Source organism: Aquila chrysaetos, chromosome 3 (assembly GCF_900496995.4).
Source record: "Aquila chrysaetos chrysaetos chromosome 3, bAquChr1.4, whole genome shotgun sequence".
NCBI lineage: Eukaryota > Metazoa > Chordata > Aves > Accipitriformes > Accipitridae > Aquila > Aquila chrysaetos.
This window is the reverse complement of record NC_044006.1, coordinates 33,361,757-33,383,875: the sequence shown is the minus strand read 5'-3', so window position 1 is coordinate 33,383,875 and position 22,119 is coordinate 33,361,757. Positions and strand designations below refer to the sequence as shown.

General features: G+C 40.2%; 1 protein-coding gene across 1 annotated transcript in view; it reads right to left on the bottom strand.

The window, feature by feature from the left end:
- OSBPL10 (oxysterol binding protein like 10) overlaps positions 1-22,119 on the bottom strand; it is a 128,095-nt gene that overhangs the window by 11,963 nt on the left and 94,013 nt on the right. The window contains 2 exon segments of the mRNA XM_030007562.2: positions 4,773-5,256; positions 11,918-12,064. Of these exon segments, the coding sequence (XP_029863422.1) occupies positions 4,773-5,256; positions 11,918-12,064 (631 nt within the window).

The following is a 22,119-nucleotide window of genomic DNA, read 5'->3' as shown; positions in this document are numbered from 1 at the left end:
ATGGTACGTGGGACACAAACGGCCTCGGGCAGTTTCCTAAATTAACAGGCTCTTCACTCTGTCTGTGCCGTGTTACAAATAATGCAGACAGGAGTAAGTTACGTATGGGATGAACCCCACACGAGTGTAGTGCATCACCAACTGTGCAGATTCACACGGGAAAACGTGAGATGCCAGAACCAGCCTCTTATCGTCTCATAAACATTCCAGTGAGCTGCACTGCACTGATCATTTTCCAAAGACTGGAGCCATTTGCCAAATTAAGTAATGAGTGCCATGCCATACAGAAACTGTTCTGAAACCACTGGGCTAAAAAATATTAATATAAAAATTAGTACTAGGGAAATATTTAGGTAGCTCTAGTTGCATGGAGCAGTCAGTCTTTGGGACTGGTAAATTAAAAAGTCACTAATGCCTCAGGAATAGAAATTATAGACCTGTACATCTATAAACACACACACATATTTGAACAGAAAAAAACAAGGGAAAAAACATTCATTGCTTTCATTTAGCTTTATCCCGTAAAAAGCACTGAACCTTTTCCCTACCTATCAAATATTTTCAAGGTTGATTTCAATTTAAAACATAATTTTTGGAAGCCTATACCTCACTAGTTTTTGAAACATTTAAAATAGCAGGAGTGAAAACACAAGACATAACTAGCCACTTGATAATACGGAGCAACCCACTTAAACATACTTTATGCTCTCTGCAAAAATTAACCCGTGAATCAAAGGTGACACTTTTTGTTGGATTTTGCTGCTTTGGAACAAAACTTACAAGCAGAAAAGGTACATGCACAGCCCACAGCGAGGTGTGCTCACCACAGCCTTTTCCACTAAAGTATCCTTATCCTACAACCAGTATCTGAAGATTCTTTGGACCACGTAAAAAACATTAAATATTTACATTGACTCTCCCATCCCTTGCTAATTTAAAACTTAATGGGATCCTATTCATTACACTCTCTTCTCCCTCACTCTCTCATTAGTACATAATTAACATTAACCAGAATTAGGGACTGCGCACGCAACATGAATTCTTTTACGCAAAATATCCTCTTTTCTATTCAGGGTAGCTTTTTCATGAGGAAACTCAATGCTGACAACTCTGAAGAATGGGGTTTTTGTTATATAGTGAAGAAAAAGTTAAGACATTTCATTAGCAAGCCGGATTTAGACCGCTCATAACCACAGATGAAGGGCTCGCATATAAAACAGCTTCTCACACAGATTTCCAGCTGTGCTTTCCTACTGGCTCTGCATTGCTGCAACTGATACTTTGAATCAACAAACAAAAATCACAGATAGGAAAAAAAAAAATCTTAGCTACTTTGAGGTGCAACATATACTAAAAATTGTACAATTAAGATACTGAGCTGTACCTCCTGTATGACAGGACCATGCTGTCCTCAAATCCCCTCATTCTTTAAATTCTTATAGAAGCCTTTGTACTTCCATGACATTCTATTGCAGCATATCCACTGCTGCTTCTAACTACAAAGCATAAAAAGCAACATGCTCTATACATCTAAGGCCATTGTGACAAGTTAAAAAAATATGCTTCAAAAGCACTACAGAAAAGTTACCAGCATATTCCTTACATAATGTAGGTCCAAAAATTCAGTACTACTTTATTTGCGTAAATAGCCAACTGCAGCAGAAAAAGCTTCATTGAACTGTTTGAAGGAGACACACAAAACTATTCAGCAGACAGCAAAGTTTCAAAACACATCACAGTTGTTTGTATTCAACACTAAGGTCACAACAAAGTTACAGGTCAAACAAAACTGTTCTGATAAATATCTGAACTAGAACAAGATGGTCACTCCCTACCATTGAATTACCCAAAACATTAATTGCAGCTCTCTAATGCTCTGTTTGGAAGGAACTTTTTTTTCCTACATAAATCAAATAGTACTGAATGAATGCACAGTATAATGAAACAACTATACTTACACCAGAATGATTTAAATCAAGTCTCAGAACAGACACAGGTATATTAGAGATATCAAGGACGCTGCCTTTCAAGTAACATCATGCAGAATGTAAAATCCTTACTGATCAAACAAAAAGTCAAAGGCACCCACATGTATGTAAGTAAACTCCAGCAACAGCCAAAAAAAAGGGCTGAATGCTCATAGTGGAAAATAAGAGGAGGAAGGGACAAGACAAAAAAACCAACAATAACACATGATTAGTTTGGTTATCCAATGCACAGTAGCAAAAAAAACCAAACAAACAAAACCCAGGGATTTCTATGATTCATGAGATGACACTCTGTCTCTTATCAAAAGCAGGATCAGTCATACTTCAATCATTCCTGAGAAATTTGCTTAATCTGGTTTTAACAGTTTAAAATAAGATTCTACAACCTTACCAGCCAACCTTGTTGTCAGAAAGCTTCTCCTAGTAGCTAACTTTAGTTTCTACCTATCTTAACTACCTTCAAACACTTTCTGACTAACAGTGTCTTTCCACAATCTACTCTTTGCTAGACTAACTCAGGCCATTTGAAATGCTACAATGCATAAAACATCCTTAAATACAAAGAAAATTCTCCAATCAAAAAATTACTATGCTTTGCGTTATCAGACGTGTAAATACAAATATAGTTTTTCCACATTGTAAGTCCAGCGGCTACTTTTTTTTGGTTCAGCAATCTATTCCCCAGTACTCATGCTGACCTCAATCTAATACAGAATTTATACTTAATGCAGCACATGAGAAAGAAATGTCTGCAGCAGATGCTAATTTTTGCACAGCCTGACAAATCTACACACCAACTTAATTAGGAAGACTTCCCTGGGACTAAAATAAATTTTAACAAATTTGAAAAAAGTGTGGTTTTGAGCGAAGAAACCACACTGCGAAGCAAACATTTTAAACTGAGGCTGTCAGGTTTAGGCTGGCTGTTTTCAGATGATAGAAAAGCTTCAGTAGTACAACTTCTTGCTGCCTATTGCCAGTCCTCAACATGCAACAGAAATGCTTGGGCTGCACTGGAGTTTCTCCATCACTTCCCAGTAATACTGTCACCGTGAAGCTGCATGCTTTTGCACTGCTTACACAAACAAAAAAGACAAATGGTAACTATGAATTGGTAAACCCAAACTTCCTCCCAAAATGCCCCTAAAGACAGCAGGAAACCTTGCAATAAAAGAGTTCGGCATTGCAGATGTTCCCCAAAGCCTGCCTCCACACCCAGGATATCTCCAGGATCATGGAAGAAAAGGGGGATAGGGGAGAACTTATTCTCACAAACACACATTAAACAATCTTTTTGGCATAAGGAAGTGGTTAATTCCTAGACCCTTTTTCTCTCAAAACTGGGACACATCAGGACTTTGAAGTCTTAAATAATCCCCACAGTAGACACCCCCAATGCCAGGGAACTGTGTGCGCTAGCAGCAAGAAAAATAAATTTCCCTACTCCTACACAATCATAAGTGACTCTGTGTTTAGTTTTATTTCCATTAAATAGCATCCTTCACTGAGAAAAAGAGTACTAAGAATGAATATGTACCGGAAAAAAGCAGCAAGGTAAACCAATGACTCAGGCTGGCAGTAGTACAGTCAGGAGACAGACAGAAAGACCAATTTCCCTTCTGACACTCCCTTCCCAAGTTCCTTAACTCTGTATTAAAAGCCAAATACCTAAATCATCGGAAGAAGAAAACAACTGTGCTATTACAGACTACCTATCACGACAATATAAAATCCAGTCGTAAGGAAGTTTCATGGCTCTTCTACAAAAAAGGGAATATATTGCCATCAGGAAAGAAGCTACTGCAGCCCTTTCTACTGTTTGAGTTTGTCCGTTAGTTCTAGCTAGTAGAAATAGCAGAACATATCTGTATGTTTTCACCCCAATTGTTTTGCTGTTATTAATAAGCAAAACCAAACCACTACATTTCCCACTCTACTTTTTTACTACCTTTAATATCATAGTATTTAACATAATGATGACAAAAAGAAGCATTTACTGTAAGTTGTCCTGGTATTTCTGAGACTACAGTCTAAAAGCTATTTTAAGACAGAACACTAAAAACCGTACACAGGAAATTACCCTCAAATGGCAAAAAGGACTAACTAAATTGCTTAGAAACATTGAATCAATACATTAGCAGTCAGTAACGACACTGGTACAGGTGTGTTTATCAGTTCAGATCATCCATTAAGAATTTGTTATGATTTCCTGTATTTCTGTTGAGCAATGACTTATCACAAGGCAGACTGTATATGTACGATAGAGCAAATCACGATTTATACCGTGACTACATGACTTTCTATAAAGCTTGAGATAACACACTTACTTTGTAAACACTACAGAAACCATGACTCTTTGCAGAAACTATGAAAAAAGAATGTTGGACTTAAGTAAAAACGTGTTTTTTCCTATTGCTTTGTTCCAGTTGTGAAACTGTCCCATATCGAATTGCATATTACTTTAAGTAAGCAAGACAAATAAAAATGTTCTCAGTAGCCATTTGCTACTACAACTTAATTGTATCTGAAGTACAGTCGTATGTTAACAGACTCACATAAATATAAGCACACATTTATACACGTAATGTGTGCCTCGCATTCTGTCCAGACAGAAAAAAGTTGTATGAACCCTACAGTTTTAATTCCAAACTTCACAAAAGCAAATAGCCACAAGGTTCAAATGAAAGGTCAGAGGGAGAGCAAGCAGGAAAATATCTGGATTTCTGGTGTGCTGACACCCACAACATTAGCTCAAAAAAACCAAAATAAAAGCACATTTCTTACCTTCACCTACCATAGAAACACCTATTGACATGCCCATAAACTTGCTTTTGGTCCATACGTGAGCGTTCACACACATTTTCTTCTCTTTGCACTCACAGTAAAAGCAAGATACCGGTGGATGATGGGATACTTGTTCAGCTACAAACCTCAGCTTGTAGCATGTGGACTGGTCCTCGCCAAACTCCTTGGTTGGGTCCTTAGGAACCGTGGAGGCACCGTTAGTTCTGAATGCTTTCACTTTATCTTTAGGCACATCCCACGAGCAATGAAACGTTTCACCAATTATAGGGTTATAGGGCTTCTTGGCAACCGCTCCCTTTCGGCCTTCGTGAAAAGCTGTTAGATAATACTCCACAAAGCAGATAATTCTTTCCTCGGGAGTGGCTCCAGCTGCAATTGACAAAAACAGGTCTGGATGGGCCATGAAATTTGCATACATCTCCAGCAGGGATCTTTTCTCCAAAATAAATGTTGGAAGCACTACCTGTATGCAAAGCAGACAAAGGCAAATATGATTTCCCCATGATCATACTACCACGGGGGAAGGGGGGGAGAACAGTTAAGACAGCTGCAATTCTGGCCCTGCCAAGTTTTAGGACAGCGTATTTTCCTGCCCTGCCACAGCAATTTAATTTTCTTTGCAGTGTAAATAATAACCGAAGGAAAAAGCAGCAGCCTTGGTAGCCATGCAGGCTGCTTCCTATTTCATGATGATTCTCAACAGCAGCTCACACAACAGGGATGGGCTGTTCACTGACGTGGATATCTGCCCTTTCCTCTCCTCTCAGTTAACAAACCAACCATTGTTCTCCTTGTTTACAGGACATAAAAACACACTTTGATGTAAATTAATTTACATCAAACATCGACAAACCCAACTAATCATAACCCTCTTAAAACGGAGGAGCACACCCTCCCAAACCACTAGAAGATGAGTATTTTATATGATCATATACATCACCACCCTGTAAGTGGTGGAGAGTGTAAGGGGTACATCTACCCGTTCTGTCAAACATCTGGGCTCCCAACTTCACTCCTGGGCCCTTGACACCACCCGCTGCATACGTATTAGGTCCCTTCCAGCCTCTAACAAACCAAGCCAAGTAGATCCAACCAAACCCAAATCTCAGGTGTGTTTCCAAGGATAAAACCATGACAAGGACCCTTCCCAAGAGGCTATAGGCAAGAAAACACTCCCCGTTTGACTCCCTCTGCCCTACCCTGTCATCGTACGTGTCATGTCCCCTCCCATCTCCCCAAACAAATCCCTTGCCACCCTGACACTCTCCTGTCACCCCCAGGCACACGGCATGTCCCCTCAGTTTGAGATCGTACCATACTACGGTGGTGGGCCCCTGCACGCCTTCACCTTATTTCAGACAAGCTGAAACAAACAAAAACTGCACAAACTGTTACATTAGTGTCCTGGGACTAGAGAGGCTCCAGGGGGCCCAGAAAAAATCTGGAACTGAGCACTAGGCAGTCTGCACTGGAGGGAGCCAGCCCCCAGTGGTTTGGATGCAGTCTCCAGTTGCTCCTGTCTAGCAACGCAGATGTTGCCAAAGTCACCCTCTTAGGAATAACACTTTGTTAACAGTATTCAGTGAAACATCCTGGAGTGCACTGCAAGACAGACGAGGGCTACAGGACCTAAAATTATTTATTTCTCTCCCTTCCTTCTCCCCCACGCTCCACACCTTGTGCAGGACTGTCCCGGGGGGCTCAGAGGTCACTCCTGCATGGCCAGTAAGAACTTCTGGCACACACCAAATTGTCTAGAATCAAAGTGGCTCAATGATGCCAGATGCAGACCAAGAGCTGTCCTCTATTAAAGCAATTCTTCCCTTAATTCTTCATTGCATTTACTTTTTCCCTTTCCCAAAACCAAGGGCTATTTACAGCAGGCAGGGAGCCATCCTTCCATCATAAACACATTTGCTTTCCCCCCTGCCGCTCCAGCTTGCTATTGTAAGTGGGACCAAACCACAGTTCAGTCCTTTTGGATCCCATGGATAATGAAATAGAAGCTGTCAAACTTTTATTAATCACTTAGTTCTTTTCAAAGAAAACTTGTAAACATGAAAAAAAATTCCAGTCACAACCGCTCAAACACAGTCTGAACAGCTACACAGGAAGTCAACATACCACAACTGCAAAAAAAGATAACCGCTCCGTTTGGTAACATACATGCTCACTCACTCTCTCCTCCTGTATATTATTTACACATATATAGTCTTTTATAGGCTAATAATTTTTGTAAGTTTAGATACAAATCAAGCAAAGTTCCATCCGTAATATTCCTCTGACTCTACTCTGGTAAGCCTGGAGGACTACACGGTCTCCGTTACCAACCTAATGAGGCCCCAAAAGATGCAGGACCTTAATTTTACACTACGCGTGGCAAACTACTGAGTGCTAAAGACAGCCTACAGTCCCCATTGTGGTGTGATAGTGAGGGGCTGAGGAGATTGGTTTTTAAAAGTGAAATCTAAAACTTTGGAAGGCAAAGTGGAAAGGCAGTAGATTTTTAGTAGGTATTTTTAGCTCTTTAAACAATTCCGTCTTACTTGCAGCATTCTTATTCTGACCAAATAGTCATTATCCGATATAATCTTAAAAAAATGCAATTCAGCATTACTGACCCTCAATACAGGATCTCATTTTAATATAAATTGCACACTTAAAGATCAGGTTATCAAAGGGGAAACTGACAGCAAAACATAGAAAAACATTCTGTCTAGAAATACTGGTAGTGACTATCATGAGTGCACTGCACAGACTTGAAAGGGCAAAGAAACTCATTTGAATAAACAGCACTCTGCATCTTGTTATGTCCAAGTGTCTCTCTCTGGAGTGACCTTCATTAGCACAAATGGAGGAGAAGAAAACTACAGACCATATTTAAGATTATGCAAATTTTATGGTACAACATTAAGACTGCTGTGTTTTCATCTTGTTAACTTGATCATACAGTCCTCATATCTACTCTCTCAAGTACCAGCTGTGTGCTTTGCAGCTACATACTTAACACAGCTACACCAACACAGACACTAAATGAGATGTTACGAACCACTGGACCCTTATTATTCCATTTCAAGAATCAATTTAAAAGCTGACTAAAGCTTGAACTCCAGCTCAAATGATCTTGCTTTAAAAGGCAAACTAAAATGGAAACTATATCTTTAATTGTAGCAGGAAAGGATCCACTGCAAAATGCAGAATAATTGAATTCTTTCCACAAAAGGAGGCAGAACTACGTATGAAAAATATATGAGTTTTAAAGCTTACACAACTCTAGTATTACAAAATATGTCTAGAAAATATTGCCTTTTACTAAATAATCTCACAGCCTCCAAGTTTCAATATGCTACACCACCACACACTAACATAGTAAAAAAAAAAAAGAAAAATCACACCAGTCAATTTTTTCTTTAATTGGCGCTACCTTGATTTTTGCAGAAATAAGCAAAACAGAAATAAACAAATTTGGAAGTGTACGGCATTCTTCTTGCCAGCATTGGACTGTCAGCACTTGTGGTAGTACTCTAGCTTCCAAAGCAATGAGGTTTTCAACTCTTCTGTTGTGAATGCATTGTCCAGAAAAATACACTTAGGACTTATATTCTTTATATTGGTTTTGGATTGGACTACAACAATTATTTTTTTAATTGCATAAAAAGTCAAAACTGCCTAATTTTTTTCCTCTAAGAAAAAGCCAGCACGACAACCAAATGGACAAAAGAATCTCTGTAGAATAAATACCAAGTTGCTGAAGTCTGAAGAAAAAATCTCCCGATTACATTCTAAAATGTTAGAATAATCTCTGTTCTTATTCCGTCTCAGGCTTCAGGTGAAAAGGAAGCAATTTAACAGGCATTCTTCCATTTTCATTGAGGTTAAAAAGAGGATATTGGTTCAAAGCTTGATCATAATCTCCTAGGTTTGAATTCACCTATACTTATTTAGATCTGAATGCAGCTGAGAAAAGTAAGAGCATGACTTCTTAAGAACAGAGATATTTACCCCCACTACTATTTATTGGGAGGCAAAACATGGGTGTCAGCACCATTCCCTTTTTTTTTCAGAAATCTGACCAAGGTACCCCATACATAGATGTCCTTCTCTTAGAGGTACAAAAGTTTTCCACTGTCATCTGTGTCACTGTGGGAATAAAACAAGCTATTTTCATCCCACTTATTTTAAAATTACAAGGTAAAAGTATATTGACAAGCAAATTAAAAACTTGCGACATTGTGAACATAGTGCAATGTTAATTTACAACAGGTTGATATTCTGCAGAATCACTGGCAGCCCTTTTACACAGAAAGGCAGCCCTTTATTTTTAGCATATATTAACTGCGTAGGGAAGGTGAGGGAATGCAAGGGAGTGATCACCCATCTGTACAAACTGTTAGCATTAATTGCCCTCCATTAGATGCCATTTGCCAACAAGTTTATCAGACTGTCAGTGGTTTTGGGCGCTATTTTTCATTTTTTAAAAGTCCAAAGAACAAACAATTTAGAAACTTATTTTTTCCCTAGCAATTCCAATTTTAAATGAGGTTTAAAGTCCTAGCCCAGTCCAAGGCATCAGTTTTGTACTATGTTCTGCTGCTGTGAACTGCTCCCCCACCCAACTGTCTCTAGCAGCTATTGAAGTCTTTGGCCACCACAGAGTCTAGCCTGTTCTAGCAAATCCCCATGCAGACTTAATACTTCATTGCATGTGTTTTTCTTCACAGTAGATTTTTACCATTTAACTCCTCATTAAAAGGCATGGCAGCATGACACATTTCAAAAGTGAAGCACCTCTGCAACATTAAATGTGGCTATCATCACAGTGGGAAATTGATGTGAGCACAGGCAAGGCCAAGACTAACATAAGCAATCACGCCATAGGAAAAGGAAATGATGCTGTTTCCTCTGATATAGTACATGAAGGTAATGATTAAGCATCCAGAACCCAAAGCCACCAAGGGCTCAGAAAAGCTGTTTGTTCATGTGTGCATCACGTTACAATCCATTGCTCAGAAAATGAACCAAAGAAACAACCCTAGGGAAGAAGACACAGGAAAATGGAAACATGTAAAACATTCTCTGATATTAGCAATTACTGTGCCACAACCACTTCCAGCAGAAGCTGACTAGCATCAAGGCTACCTGAAATCTGACTTTCAGAGCAATAATGAAAAATGAGAAGAGGTGCAGCCAACAAACCAAGCTTTATTGTCACACATCTGTGGCCCTAAGGGCCTCATGTCAGTAAGCAAAGTTAATAAAAAAAGCAGCCAGCTGTCTTGTAATTTATTTTTTTTAAATCCTCAAAATGGTCAGAAAAGTGATGCGCACATGTGGCACGTCTCATTAATACTCATCATATGTGTATTCGTGCATCACACAGACTAGAGATAGATCTAAACCTGCCATATGTCTGTTCCTCTTTTGAGACTGTGGATATTATATACACACATTCATGCATGCTAATATTTTGCCATACTATAGATCTGATAATATTCATCGCTATCCTCAAAAACAGTGCTCTAAGACACTGTGTAAGAAAGAGGTTATCATATATATTTACCTTTCTACTTTTCTTATAAGCATCTACACTTCTCTTATTTACAGGATTTTCTCTTATTTACATTAAGTGTGTGTCTTTGGGGTTTTGCCTCCTCTGCCATGACAAAAAGATGACGCTGGAAATCCGGGAAGAAAAACCTTGTTCATTATCAAAGACAAAACGTTTTGAAGACACAACAGATAAGATCTTAGTCTAGTTTAAACATTATGGACTCAGGCAGCCTTAGCGAACCAACACAGAAAAGAGGAAGAGCTACAAAAAATTGAGGAATGTAAGAAAAACAAAATAAAAAATGAACTGTACATAACCCCAGACATACTAGAAGTGACAGGTATAAATTATTCACAAATGAAATTATGAAACTTTTGATCTATTTAGAACAGAATATTAACTTCTGTGATGCTATTCAATAGCTATACTTAGCAACAGATCACAGGATTGCTCAGTCTTAAAAATATAAGTATTTTTAAATACTGTCAATTGGTCCAGAGGAAGCAGAAAAGACTATATTGAGAAAGCCTTGTAAGAAAGCGATAGTAAAATGATTTTTATTAATATGTAAGATCAAAAGGAAAGCAGATGAACTCTTCAGAATATCAAAATGCCCATGAGAAGAATCTCCTGCAAAGCTACTTCATGCACAAGGGAAATTCTCTGGTCATTCCAAACTTTTTTTTATTTGTGGAGTGTGTGTCAGAATGAGCCCTTCTTAGTTGTGGAAAGTGGGTTATAGGGATTTTATCTGGGTTTTTTTAAGTAGAAAACCTTTCCAGAAGGAAAGGGTATTCTGTATCTCTACAAAAATCCATTTGATTATTTATTAAGCCCCATGAGAAGGTTTCACTGGAATGTAGGACTATTCAAAAAGAGGCATTCCATGCTTCCAGAACATCTACCTCACTTCCAACACTCTAAGGACTTACGGGAAATTTCTCAGACACCATAACTTCCCTGATCATAACAGTATAGATAAGCTCATAACAATAATGGTACCAAGACCGGAAGGATGCACAGAAGGTTAAAGTGGTGAGCTGCTTAGCACATACAAGAACAGTGACACATTGAAGACTATAATTTCTTTACCATCATGGGGTTTTTAAGCTGCCAAGTAATTAAATAGAATCCAATCCACAAAGCAGTAACTTAAGCACATACCTCCTTCATCTATACAGTTGACGTTATTGTTCCTCAAACACTCAGTGCACCCTGACTTAACATACATGTGGGATACATACACAACATACGGCTGCTTTGACAGACTTACAAAAAAATAAGGAAGAGTTTGGGGGGTTTTTTCTTCTTCTTTTTTTCTTTCCCTTCCCCCATTCCATCCCCTCATCCCTAAAATATGTGATGTGGTCACTTCATGTGAAAGCTTGCCTAGCAGGAGACAGCACTCCATAGCTCTCTGGAACTACACCTTTACAGAGGCAAACTTCCTTGTCCACAGGGGCAAAACATGCTCACAGGAGTCACATGTGTGCACACGCACATACACACACACAGAAGGATGAGAAGAACTACAAATAATGAACAATTTATAAAAGAGATACAGTGTTCGTACCCTGGTTAGGTCCATGCCAAGTTTGAGCTGAGAGATGAGATGGAGAATTACACTACGTTGATCATCCATGACTCCTAAATCCTCCTCTTCATTATCTTCAGTATCTGTCATTTCATCTTCAACTAGGATCAACTCAGAAGCTGAATGCTGAAATGAAAAGAAACATCACCATCTGGACAAAAAGATACAGTATGTTTTTCTCCCCACTATATATGTTTAAAAATGGAGCTGTCTCAATGTAACCAAAGACAGCTTCTGTTAAAACTAAGAAAAGACGCAAATTCAAAATTTAAAAAATCCAGTAATGGGTTCATAATGCATTTTGATCCTATCCTCCTCAGAACAACACTGGTAAGTATAAGATGCTAATTTACACATTATCTTCTCATATTTATATTGCAGTGATGCCAGACAAAAATCATAGCATATTAAAGTAACGGGTCTTCTATTTATTAAATAGAAGTACGCGGTTGAAAATGAGTCTTCAAGAGTTTGTTTCATAAATCTCTCCAGCAAATATTCATACTTCATACCTAGATGTTACATGACCTGATTTCACACTATTTTTTTTTTCTTTCCTCTATCCAACTTTCAAGTTATATATCTAAGAAAGTCAAGACTATTAACTGAAGGAGATAAAAAGATGACTGTAATTAAAGTACACACCTTTGAAAAAAAATCAAAGACATTAGATTTTGAGGGGTTAGGCAACGCCATGAGTCTTTATGACATTTGCAACCCTACGATACTTCACCGCACAACAATGCCAATACTGCCCAGTTTCCAAACATACAAGCTGAGGATCAAGAGAGAGGCATCATGCCATTGCCCTTCAAAAGGAACTTTAGAGCAGAAAGGGATAATGATTTGTGATATTTTATTTCTCCTTAGGGTTTACAATATATTACTAACAACAATCCAAACAGGTGGTAGTTATTTTGTTCAATCCATTGAAACCACTCTGCAAGCCTTCCAAATAGGTATTCAGGTAAGCTTTTTGTACTTTAAAAAAAAAAGTTGGGTTATGTAGCTGAAAAATTTACAGCCCAGCGTTTCATTATTCCCCAAGGATTCCATGCTGTAAATGAGACAACACTACCTGCAAAAGTTAGCATTCCTTCACTCTAAATAGCACGTCTGCAGAAAGAGCTAGTTTGTTACATAAAATGAGAAATTTTTCATCTCACTGTGAAAGTCTTTGCAACTGAAAGATTTCATTACAACCAGCTGATATTCAGAATTAGGTTTCAAATAATATTTCTGAATGATCACATTAGAGACCCCTCAGGTGAACAGCAGCTTGTGTGAGTAGAGTGTCTCTGAAATTTAGTTACTACAGATGTTTCCAAGATGTTTTCTCTCCCTCTTTTTTTTTTTTAATTAAATAAATGTTTACGTAGCTATTCCCAAAAGAATAGCTATTTCGTGAAATCCAAGGACATTTGAAAGACACTTTACAATTACTTTATTTAGAAAGTAGAATATGTAGATTGCATAAAACAGAATCTGGTGAGCTATAACCTCAACAGCTTGCAGCTTCTCAAAAGGACAAAGCCACACTTTCTTCTTCCCACTCCCTCAGAAAATAAAAGGAAAGAATGATAAGCCCTTTCCTCCCAAAATGCACAGCATTATTATCCAACTGATGCCTTACTGACAAGTTCAATTAACATAAAACCTGACAACCTCGTACAAATTATCAGTCGGGGAGACATAAAGCACTGAAGCCTGGCTCAGTTGTATAGGCTACAATTCGTTTCGAGGGAACGTGGAAAAAGCAGTATCAGAACTTACAGTAGATGCTTCCACAGAAGGTTTCCCTTTGATCCAGCTTGACCTCATTGAGAGCACTGAGCTACCGAATAAGCACTGCTGGTTCTGTGACTGCCATGAACCAAGCTCGCCTGCAAATAAGCTCCAGCAGGCATTAACAGTGCTAGAAAAAAAGCAAGGGAACCTCCCCTCCTCACTCCCACCCCTTTTTTTTTTTTTTTTTTTCCCCTGGCTATCCCACAAGTCGGAGAGTGTGCACTGGATCCCAATCCGCTCCTTGCATTTCTAGTCACATGGCATTGAGATCAGTGAGCTTAACTGCACACAGCTCCAACTGGGAAATGGTGCTGCTGTTTCCCAAAGGATATCCTGGTGGGCTGTTCTCCAGGTGGGGGGCAGGAGGGAGGGGGCACAACTGTGCGTGAGTGTGCACAAGTGTGAGACAGTGAGAACATGCTAGCGGGTAACATGCTTTCAAGTGAACATAAAACAGCTGCATAACCTTTAGCTGTTAAGAGCATCAGAAAATAAACAAATTACACACTGACAAGTTTGCAGACTAAATCATATATTAAGAATTTTCTTTTCCTCCTGAAGATCGCACATTCAGCCAGGGACAGAAATCCTTCTTTCTCACCTGCTAAAATAGGTGTTAGTTTTCCATGCCTTTCAAAGTATTACTAACAAAATAGCAACTGCCTCTCGTTGCTACTCTACAAAACATGCACAGTGGGGGCAAGCAACCCTATAAACAGTTTAGGTGCTCAGGAAAGTAGCGTTTGCATTGCTTTAAATGAAAGACTTTTTGCTCATCAGAGAGGGTAAGTACAATGTAACATTAGGATCAAGCGTGTTTAATGACCATTCTGCAATAAGGACTGTAATTTTAATTATCTTAACTATCCCCTATTTTAAGAACATGTGCAAGGGTACCAAAAATCCCACAACTCTAATAGTAGAGTTATCAACATACTAGTGACCTTCAGTGCATGTAGAATAGCATCAGTTGTCTGCACCTTTTCTCTTTCCAAGAAAATAAGAACTTAAGTAGCAGTTTACAATTTATGTCACAGGAACTGAACAGCAGTCATCTTCAGTAAGCAATATCCTTTCTGTATTTCCCTCTCTTCTCATTAGCTGTTCTAGGTAATTACTGAATTGCTTTTTGAGAGCACAGAAAACAGCCACTTCTCTTTTAACTAACTCATATTTTCTTTAAAAAAAACAACCACGTAAGCACAACACAGGGTGTGTGGACATACAGCCACAAAATAGAAAGCTACTGTTTTTTAGGTTTTTAATTCTTTTTTCTTTCCACAGAAATAGTATGCAGTTTAGTAGTAACCAATGTGTAAGCATTCAGTAGAATGCAAAAGATTATGTTGAGCGATTATCCTTTAATGGCAGCTTTTCTGAATTATCAGACACAGACATACATTCCCCCCCCGCCCCGTAAAATATAATTGCAAAGCTGAACTAGGAAAGCAGTGATTTGCTCCATTCCTGTGTGGTCAGAGCATAATGTAAAAGCTATTGAGCTGTGCGCAGCTCAGCCTGGGAATGAACAGCACAGCTAGGCTTCAGTGCTAACACTGAGAATCAAGAGAATCAAATACTGAACCAGTTACAAACAAGCACCAAAAAGGTGCTTATATTTAAAATAATTTTAACCAAAATGAATTTCCAACACTGGGCTGAAGCACCAGGATTTTTCAGAAAAATCTGAATGGAAAACAACAGATCATTTCTAGAAATCCCATGAAGGCATTCACTTCAAAGTTTAAAGGCCGAAGACATGAAAACACATGCCAGCAGAGAGCTATTTTAAACAGGTCACTTCATTAGAACTGGGATCAATTAATTTGGAGAGGTCAACTGCTGGGATATGAAACGGATGTTCTAGTCAGCAGTCTTCATCAGAAAACATCCTGATTATTTTTTAACAGATGAAACATGTAAGGAAATGAAATTGTTTCTGAAGGAAACATTCTGCATTTTAAAAAAATGTCTTCAGGAAAAAGACACTTCGACAAGCCTGGGATAGAATCACAGAGTTAAAAGCTACATTTCTGTCAAAGAGCAAACCTGCCTCTGTTCTTCCAAAACCTCTTCCGCAAGTTAATTTTTCAAACTGCTTTGCTGGAAATTAATTTTTAGATAATTAGTTCAGTTATAAGACTCAGAGCTTGGTTTTCCAACATACTTCACAAACCATATCATGCAACAGTACTGTCAAGCATGACATGTATCTCATCTTGTTTATTGGGGGTGGGGGGAGAAAGGAGTATACAGAGTCACAGTATCATTTAGGTTGGAATGGACCTCTTGAGATCAACTTGTCCCACACCCTGTTCAAGCAGGGACACCTAGAACCAGTTGCCGAGGACCCAGTCCAGCTAGGTTTTTATTATCTCCAAGGATAGAGACTCCATAACCTCTCTAGGCAACCTGTACCAGTGTTAGACCACCCTCACAGTGAAAAAAGCATTTTCTGATGTTCAGATTGACTTTCATGTGCCCTTTGCCTCTTGTCCTGTCACTGGGCACTATTGAGAAGACTCTGGCTCCCTGTTCTTCACTCCCTCCCATCAGGTATTTATACATCTTGGTGGGCTCCCCTGAACCTTCTCTTCTCCAGGCTGAACAGTCCCAGCTCTCAGCCTCTCCTCATGTGGAGGATGCTCCAGAACTTTCATCATCTTTGTGAACCTGTGCAGGACTCACTCCCCTAAGTCCACACCTCTCTTGCACAGGGGAGCCCAGAACTGCACACAGCACCGCAGATGTGGCCTCGCCTGTGCCAAGTAGAAGGGAAGGATCACCTCCCTCCACCCACCAGCAACACTCTTCCTAATGCGGCCCAGGATGCTGTTGTTGGCCGCCTTTGCCACAAGAATGCATTGCTGGCTCATGGTCAGCTTGTTGTCCACCAAGATCCCAAGGTCTTCTCTGCAGAACTGCTTTCCAGCCAGTTGGCCTCCAGCCTGTACAGGTGCAGATACCGTCAGATATCCCCAGATGCAGGACTTTGCATTTCCCTGTGTTGCACTTGATGAGATTCCTCTCTGTCCAGCCTGTCGAGGTCCCTCTCCACGGCAGCACAACCCTCTGGCTCATCAGCCACTCCTTCCAGCTTTTTTATCATCTACAAACTTGCCGAGGGTGCACTCTGCCCCATCATCCAGGCCATTAATGAAGATGTTGAACAGCACTGGCGCCAGTATTGACCCCTGGGGTATGCCACTAGTGACTGGCCTCCAACTGGACCTTGTACCACTGATCACAACCCTCTGGGCCTGGCCATTCAGACAGTTTTTAATCCACCTCACAGCCCACTTATCTAATCCATACCCTGTCAGCTTGTCTACAAGGATGTTACAGAAGACAGGGTAAAAACCTTACCAAGGTCAAAGCAAACATCATCCACTGCTCTCCCCACAGGCACCAAGCTAGTCACTTCATTGTAGAGGGCTATCATGTTGGTTAAGCCTGATTTCCCCTTTGTAAATCCACACTGACTACTCCTGATCACCTTCTTGTCTTTCACATGTTAGGAAACACTTTCCATGGTTAGTTGCTCCACCACCTTCCCAGGGATCAAGGAGAGGCTGACCAACCCGCAGCTCCCCAGATGTTACCGGAATATCCCCAAATGTTCCTTCTTGCCCTTCTTGACAATTGCTTTCTTCCAGTCTTCATGAACCTCTCCCAAACACCATGATTCTTTAAAGATAACAGATGGTGGCCTTACAATAACATTGGCCAAGTCCCTCCATGCTCATAGGTGCATCCCATCAGGCCCCACGGAGTTAAGTATGTGCAGCTTAAGTGCTGCCTAACCTGTTCCTCCTCCACCAAGGGTAAGTCTTCCTCCACACTTTCCCCCTGATCTCAGAGGCCTGGGATTCCTGAAGGCTGATGTCACCAGTAAAGACTGAGGCAAAGAAGGCATTGCATAACTCAGCCTTTTCTCCATCATAGTAATAAGCAGACCACATGTATCCTGACAGGGACATACTGAGGACTTGATAGGACTCATAAGGCAATTCTTCATATAATTACACCAAAATATTCTAAGAATTATCATTAAGGCATGAAAAAGATTTTATGTAGTACAAAAAGGACTGTAGTCAGGAGCAAGAAGATGAATCTTAGAAACTTAAAAGATACTAAAAAAATAACCCTATGAAACATTTCTGCATTGAAAGGAAGATGGAATAAATTACTTGCAGGGCTTGTTCAGAAGCAACATTAAACAGAATTAGCATTTTCAGACTAGGCAAGGATTGCCATATTTTCTGTAGAGTCATCTAATTACAATTAGTTCTACTAGTGCACATAAAAGTCAAAGGCCTCATTTTGATTTTCAGATTCCCTTTGTTAATGATACAGGTTTGCAAGCAGCATTCTCCTGGTTTCAGCTGGGACAGAGTTAATTTTCTTCCTAGTAGCTGGTACAGTGCTGTATTTTGGATTTAGTATGAGCATAATGTTGATAACACACTGATGTTTTAGTTGTTGTTAAGTAGTGCTTATCCTAAGTCAAGCATTTTTCAGTTTGCCATGCTCTGCCAGCGAGCAGGTGCACAAGAAGCTGGGAGGGAACATAGCCAGGACAGCTGACCTGAACTAGCCAAAGGGATATTCCATACCATAGGAACGTCATGCTCAGTATATAAACTGGGGGGAGTTGGCCGGGAAGCACAGGTCACTGCTCAGGCATCAGTCAGCAGGTGGTGAGCAATTGCACTGTGTATCACTTGTCTTTCTTGGGTTTTAGTTCTCTTTTTATTATATTACTTGTCATTACAATTATTATAATTATATTTTATTTTGGTTATTAAAACTTGTTCTTATCTCAACCCAGGAGTTTTGCTTTTTTTTTCCGATTCTCTCCCCAACCCACTGGGGGGGAAGAGTGAGTGAGCAGCTGTGTGGTGCTTAGTTGCCGGCTGGGGTTAAACCATGACAATCACTTACACTTGCACTTGGGTAACTTGAGAGCTTGCAAACAGGTTTTCTGTGGGTGTAAGAATAAATATAACTCTGTAAGGTCAGAGAGCTTTAGCACATTTACAGTAATGTGACAAATTGGCCCCATAAGATTTTCACCAGTCTCAATACCAAAGTTAGAATTCTCTTTCTAAAGTAGATACAGTAAGAATACCCCAAAAGTAGTAATATATAATGAGCTGTTAGCTTCTTGCAGGACTTGTCACTGTATCAGAATCAACAAAACTGCACTAACTTGCATGCCTCGCTTGTCTTCTCTTCTTCCAGCATGTACACCTTCAAAATATTTAATTGCATTTACTACCAGTTGTGGCATGCACCTGATAGAAAAACATGCAAGCTTACTGCACCCATCCCTTATTAGCAGTGATTTGAATCTCAAATGTAGCTTGTCAAGTAAGTTGTACTTATTAAACTATTTTATATACAGACTAGCATATTAGCATGCTTTTGTGGTGGGTTGACCCTGGCTGAATGCCAGGTGCCCACCAAAGCCACTCTGTCACTGTCCCTCCTCAACCAGGCAGGGGGAGAAGAAATACAACAAAAGGCTCATGGGTCGAGATAAGGACAGCGAGAGATCACTCACCAATTACTGTCACAGGCAAAACAGACTCGACTCAGGGAAATTAGTTTAATTTATTACCAATCAAATCAGAGTAGGATAATGAGAAAGAAAACCAAATCTTAAAAACACCTTCCTCCCACCCCTCCCTTCTTCCCAGGCTTAACTTTAATCTCAAATTCTCTACCTCCTCCCCTCCAGCTGCGCAGGGGACGGGGAATGGGGGTTGGGGTCAGTTCATCACACGTTGTCTCTGCCGCTCCTTCCTCCTCAGGGGGAGGACTCCTCACTCTTCCCCTGCTCCAGCGTGGGGTCCCTCCCACGGGAGACAGTCCTCCACAAACTTCTCCAATGTGAATCCTTCCCACAGGCTGCAGTTCTTCACAAACTGTGCCAGCATGGGTCCTTCCATGGGCTGCAGTCCTTCAGGCACAGACTGCTCCAGCGTGGGTCCCCCGTGGGGTCACAAGTCCTGCCAGAAAACCTGCTCCAGTGTGGGCTCCTCTCTCCACGGGGCCACAGGTCCTGCCAGAAGCCTGCTCCAGCACAGGCTTTCCACGGGGTCACAGTCTCCTTCAGGCACCCACCTGCTCCGGCGTGGGGTCCTCCACGGGCTGCAGGTGGATATCTGCTCCACCGTGGACCTCCATGGACTGCAGGAGGACAGCCTGCCTCACCATAGTCTTCACCACGGGCTGCAGGGGAATCTCTGCTCCGGCGCCTGGAGCACCTCCTCCCCCTCCTTCTTCACTGACCTCGGTGTCTGCAGGGTTGTTTCTCTTACATAGTCTCACTCCTCTCCCCAGCTGCAATTGTGCAGGGGTTTTTTTCCCCTTTCTTATACATGTTATCCCAGAGGTGCTACCACCACCACTGATGGGCTCAGCCTTGGCCAGCAGCGGGTCCATCTTGGAGCTGGCTGGCATTGGCTGTTATCGGACATGGGGGAAGCTTCTAGCAGCTTCTCACAGAAACCACCGCTGTAGCCCCCTGCTATCAGAACCTTGCCATGCAAACCCAGTACAACTGTGAAAGGAGACATAATCTCATACAGAAAATTGAAATGAATATAGTAGAAATGAAATAGAAAAATTCAGTTTACTTCAACCTAAATCTTTAAACAAAACAAACAAAAATTCAAACACATTTACTTCAATCTCACTGTAAAGACTGAAATCACCATCTTCCATGCACTTCTCTAACTTCCAAATTCATAGTCATTTACAGATTAGCAACTTTAAGCTTAACTATAAAGTAGCAACAGGGTTTTTTTAAATCCAACAAGCTCCTGTTGGATTTATATAGCTTTATATAGCTTTACAACTCTTCAAGAACAGTTCAAATAAAACAAAATGGAACATACTTTTTCTCAACATTTACCACTACACCATTACACAATGTAAGCAGAGGAAGGGAAAAAGGAGGGTTTGAAAAGCAGTGGTAGAGTGAACTCGGGCCATTGCTTGAGCCCTGGCCTCCATCTTACTGTAGTCTTATTTATGCTTTGGTCCCGGTAGCCCTGTGACTGATGATTCCAAAGAAAGAGTAGATCAAAGATAAAACCTCAAACACACCAACATCCCATACACCCATTGTTAATGTAGGCACCTGGATACCGAAGTTCCAGTGACTTTCAAAGAGACTTAAGGCTCCCCAGCGTTCAAGGGTCGATTTTTTTTGAGAGACTTAGCGAGCTCAGAACCAAAGCAGAGCTTAAATGGAGAATGTAGGAAGCAAACTTATTACAGCCCATACATCTCAATCTCATCCTGAAAAAGGTCTCTTAAAGGTAGCAAAACAGGTGGCTCAGCTCAGCTGATTTTCTTCATTTACTCTGAATATTTCATAGGAGCCGTCTCCTCTACTGCCTTTGTCAGTAGCTTTTGCTTTAATTGCTGGGAAAATTTTTGCCATAGTATTAATATGCAAAATGTCTACCACCTCAAGGGGGAGCCCACCCCACCCCCCAAAACCCCAAACCACACACACCCATAGTCACAGTTTTCCTAGCATTCAATCGTTACAGCTTAGATATAACGATGAACCAAAATTAAAGTTAACTTTTAAAATATCAAAGCAAGTAACAGAGGATGACAATCAAATAAGAAGGATTTTACAATTAAAAAGTGAGCATACTAACTTAAAACAACGCTATGGCAAGCAAAAATACCACTTCCTTTTTGCTTTGTTACTGTAATCTACATACAGATCCAATCGGCAAGACAGTTAGCTTTTTCATACAATTGGATGAGGGAAAAATGGCATAACAGGCAGATTTTCTACTACTGTAAACTATGTATACCAAGAAAAATAATCCAGGCACATCTATCTGGATAGATAAGTAACTACTGCATCTGGGTTTGGGGTGTGAGAGAGTGGGGGGTCAAAGCTTTTATGTAATCCTGGATACATCATTCATCATTGACAGGTCAAACCATAGAATACTTCTTAGAAGCAGCTTGCATCAGGAAAGAATGTCTACAAAGTGCCCAGAAATTAATTTCTTACCAAATTTGTTATTTGTGTTTGGTCATTCAGGTCTCCAGAGAAGATAAAAATCTTCAAACTAGGACTATCAATGATTAAAACATCTCCTTTTTTGTGTGTATGGATAATTTATATATATTTTGTGGTTTGTTGTTTGGGGTTTTTTAATTGAATATGCTAAACACACTGGCTGTTCAGAAAATCTCTCCAGCTAAGTACGAGTGCAAGGATCAAACTGTGGCAATGTAAGCAATCTGTCTATCACACAAGATTAATTGGATACAACACGTAATAGCAGAGTCATCTACTGAACCAAGTAATACCTAGCTCTCTTTTGGAGATTCTTACTTCACTGTGAAGCAAG